Below are 4455 nucleotides of genomic sequence, written 5' to 3'. Positions count from 1 at the left end.
CCCCCCCCCCCCCCCCCCCCGGGGGTGGCCAAAATTCCGGTGACCTTGGGCCAGCCCTCCTCTCCAGGCCTTGGTTTCCCCACTGGCTCGGTGACAGGCTGCCGTCCCCTGTGGCTGGGCTCAGAGAGCCAGGCCAGGCCTCTGGGGGAAGTGAGCCCCTGCCTCGGTGGGGCCCACCCAGCCCTCCCCACCATCTCTGCCCTTCCGGCCCTCTCCCCACAGGTCAACGCTGAAGGCTCCGTGGACAGTGTCTTCACCCAAGTCTGCACCCACCTGGATGCCCTCAAGTAGCTGCACGGGAGCCCCTTCCCCAGCCGAGCCCCGCCCCACCCCTGTCCTGACTGAGGCTGTCCTGGCCTGAGCTCAGCGCCTCCACCCTGCCCGGCTGGAGCACAGACAGAGGAAGCCACTTTATCCTGTTTTCATGGACAGCCAAGCACTAAAGGAATTTCCAAGGACATTCGGTTTTATTCCTTTTTCTTTGCTTTCACTGGAGTTGATCCATGTGGTATGGCCTCTCCTAGCCCTTCACCCTCCCCGTCCTCTTCAGGCCCTTCAGCCCTCCTTGGCCAGCTGCTCTCCCCTAGTACCACGGGAAAACCCAGGGCCCTTCCTCACCCAGGGCATGCCGGGGCTGGGGGTCCAGAGTGACTGAAGCAGGATCCTTCTCTCCGGGACTGATGGTCAGACGCAGCTGAGCCCCAACCTGGGTTCCTCCGAATCCTTGCTGGGCGGGCTTGGCCCTGACCCCTTATGTCTCTGCTCATGTTTTCTGTGCTTCACGCCACTGGGGCCTGTGTGCGGCAGGCGGCGAGGTCATGGGCTGTGGGGGGCTGCCTGGGCAGCGGGGATGGTGCACGTCAGGGGTCTGGGTGGGCGGCAAATTGGCTTCCCAGGTACAAAAAGTCTGAGGGTCCGAAGAGGGCATGGAGAATGAATGGTCAGCAGTACCTCCCTGAGGAGGTGAGACGTGGAGGACCTCCCACCGTATGTCCCTGGACAGGTCACCACCTGCCCTTTCTGAGCCCATTTCCAAATCTGAGTTAGGGTCCATGCCCCCTGCCCCCCCACCCCTCAAGTGAGGACGAGAACACACTGAACAGGGGTGTGGGCTGGCGGTCACCATGGCTGTGGGAGCCGAGACCAGAGCGGCCTTGGAGATGAGCAGGGCTGGGGTGCTTTGGGGAGGGTGCCCCAGAATCCCCCGGGGGGGGGAACCATCTTTCCTTTCCTGTTCTTTCACTCTGGGACCTCATCACCAAGAAAGGCTCAACTTGGTGCTCATGTGTCCTCAACACCTGTCCCAGCCCAGCTGACTCCCGTTAGAGCCAAGCGGGCCTTCGGCGGGCCACACATGGCTGGAACGGGATCCACGAGGGGCTGATTGTGCCCGCGCTGTGGCCCTTTTCATTTATGGCAAGTGTGGCTGGTTTTCCATCTACATTAGTTATTTACATTTTCCTTTAAAATAAACATATTTAATTTATAGAAGTGAGTCTATCGAAAGACGAACACAAAACAAATGAGAGCACAGGGGAGGTAGTAGAAGGCAAGCATCACACGGGGATGAGCCTTCCGGGCTGGGTGAGCGCGCGGGGACGGGGACACACACACACACGCCCCCCCCCCCCCCCCCCCCAGACCCCGGGGGAGGGTGAGCGGGGAAGACACGCCAAAGCTGATGAAGAGCTAGAGAACTCACCCGACAGTAGCATCTCCATGATCTTTTTTTTTTTTTTTAATTATGGCATCATCGATTCAGGTGTGTCCCCGCTTAATGAGACCCTGAGCTGACCCAAACTACCGTTCGCCACAGAACCATGTTGTTCACTTAAAAAGCAAGTTGAAAACTTGAAATAAAAAAGAAAACGCCAAACACAGAAATGTAAAAGCTCCAGTAACCGCCACCCCATTCTTGCCACCACAGACCTTCCTTCAAGGGTTTCCTTCATGCAGCCGGTCCCTGGAGGTGGAGCTCTGGAGTGGGGCCTTGTAGATACCCAAGAGCTCACTTCACCGTGAGAGAGGTCATGGAAGGGGACAGGGAAGAGCTCTGCAGATCCATAGAGGCTTGCTGGATGGAATGCAGGTGAGCGGGGTGCAGGAGCAAGAGACAAGCCTGGAAGGGGCAGATTTGCAGGGCCTTGAATGCCGACCCAAGTATCTAGTCTCTCCCCTAAGGGGAACGGGAGGCTCATAAAGAGTTTGGGGAGGGGGCGCCTGGGTCATTCAATCGGTTAAGCATCTGAATCTTGATTTTGGCTCAGGTCATGATCTCAGGGCCCTGCGTCTGGCTCAGCGGGGAGTCTGCTTGAGGATTCTATTTCCCTCTCCCTCTGCCCCTCCACACCTCTCCCACTCCCCCCACAATGCGCGTGCACATTCACTCTAAAATTAAAAAAAAAATTTAATGAAAATTTTTTAATGAAAAATTTCAAACTGAATATTAGAGGAAATGATATAATGCACACCCATCACCAACATTGAGTAACTGCTGTCATTTCCCTATATTTCCTTAATTGTTTTACTTTTAACAAAGTATTTACAGTAAGTTACAGGTATGGAAAAAAACTTCACCCCTAAAGTATGATTCTACAAAATAAGGACATCTTCCTACACAACCACAACTCAGAGTCTCTATAACACTAATTAATGCAAATTTCATAATTTATAATAATTAGCCCACGTGCAATTTTGCCCAATTGTTCCCAAAATGTGTCTTTGTTCAAATCAGGGTACAACCCAGAATCACAGGCCGCCCTTGGTGGTGATATCTGTCAGAACTCTTTCAACCTAGAATCCTTGTTATGACAGCTGTCCTGCAGAAAACTCCTTCCAGATTCACCCTTTGCTTCGTCCTGGTGTCGTCCAACTTGCTCCTCTATCCCCTAAATTTCTTGTAAACTGGAAGTTAGTTGTAAAGGCTTCAGGGATTCAGGCTCAGTCTCTGGGGCAAGAATCACCTGAGATGAGGCTCAGGGAGGCCTTTAAAACCAGGCGGGGGGCCAGAACTGTGGTGTGTCCAGCCTACAAGGGCACGCAAAGCTCCCGGCTCTGTCTGCTTAAAAAGCTGATCCGACTTCAGCAGGGCTGCCCTGGCCGGTGAGGCTCGGCTGCTGGTCCGTGGCCTGCACTTTGGGTAGCTCAAGGACAGCCTGCGCAGCGAGGCCTGGCTCCTGGGGGTGGGAAGGAGGGGGAGTCTCTAGGGTCAGCAAACGCCCCGCTCCTCCGCTCCTGTCGGTTGGGAGGTGGGCGTGGCATTGGGATCAGGCAGGAGACAGTCGCAATTGTCACACTCTTCAAGTCTCTAGGGATGCTCCAGGCAACGGCTTGTCCCAAAGTGCTGGAACATTCTGACCAGCCAGAGACCTCAGGGTCTCAGAGAGAGAGTGCTCTGCGGGGGTGGTGGCCTCAGATGCCCCCTCCCCCGGACTGCGCCCCTCAGTCTTGGCCTCGAGGGCCCTGAGGGCCTGGCCGGAGGCGCTGAAGTGGGAGAGGAAGGAAGCGGGGAGCAGAGGAGGCCAAGGCTGCCGCCTCCCAGCCTCGAGAGGGGCCTCGAGTAAACAGGAAGGCCTGGCGGCTCCACGGTGGGGGGGCTTCGGAGGGGTGGGGGCCAGAACCCTACTGCACATGTGCAGCCTGTGAGCACAGGGCTTCCTCGCTGGGGAAGCTGACCCAGAGAGGTTGTGTGACTTGCCCCAGGCCACACAGCAAGGCAGGAGCACCAGGCTAGACCCTCACCTGCCTCTCCTACTTCTGTCCCCTTCCTGGGGTTCTGGTTCAGGGTCTCCTGCCTGTGTTGCCTTCCATGGTTCATGGGTGCTGGGTGAGTGTTCGGCTTACTTCCTATGAACTCTGAGCCTTACAACTCGGAGTCCTGACCCAGTGGAATTCTTCTGCCTTCCGGATGGTCCTCAAGGGTTCTTTGGACCTCGGGGAGTGGGTTTCATCAGAAAGGCCAGCATTGGGCAGGAAGCAGGTACCTGGACCTGTCCTTGGGGAATGAGAAGGAGACTCTGAGGGACTTCTCTCTTCTAGAACAGAGCTGAGTCTGGCGGGACCGCTGACTCTTGTGACCACCATGTCCCCTTGGGGAATCATTCCCCCTCATCCGAGGCCCTGTCCTTGGGCTCAGCAAGCCTCCAACACCCACACCCTGAGGCCTCAGAATCACAATGTATGCAAGCTTGAGCTGCTAGCCCATGCATTTATCCCGTCAGTATTTCTACTTCTCAAACACCTCCCGCAGGCCGGGCGCTATTTGAAGTGATGGGGATGGGGCAGCCAACAAAGCCAGGCCCTTGCCTTCATGGAACTTTCGTTTTAGAGAGGGAGACAGACCCAAAAAACAATATATAGCGTGTCAGATGGAGCCCAGTTGCTGGTGTGGGGAGGGGGCTATTTTAAATGCAACAGTCAGGGAAGTCCTCACTGATCATGTGACATGGGACCCAT

At 55.9% G+C, this 4455-nt stretch overlaps 1 protein-coding gene across 2 annotated transcripts in view; it reads left to right on the top strand.

The window, feature by feature from the left end:
* The window catches only part of AK1 (adenylate kinase 1), a 5950-nt gene extending 5490 nt beyond the window's left edge, over positions 1–460 (top strand). For both annotated transcript variants that reach the window (XM_008698726.2, XM_008698725.2), the window contains exon 6: positions 223–460. In XM_008698726.2, coding sequence (XP_008696948.1) covers positions 223–291 — 69 coding nt within the window. In that variant the 3' untranslated portion in view covers positions 292–460. The remainder of the gene's footprint in view (positions 1–222) is intronic.
* The last annotated feature ends 3995 nt before the right edge of the window (positions 461–4455 follow it).

This window comes from Ursus maritimus, unplaced genomic scaffold, assembly GCF_017311325.1.
Source record: "Ursus maritimus isolate PB19 unplaced genomic scaffold, ASM1731132v1 scaffold_17, whole genome shotgun sequence".
Lineage (NCBI taxonomy): Eukaryota > Metazoa > Chordata > Mammalia > Carnivora > Ursidae > Ursus > Ursus maritimus.
The sequence above is the reverse complement of the archived record's forward strand: the minus strand, read 5'-3'. Positions and strand labels throughout refer to the sequence as shown.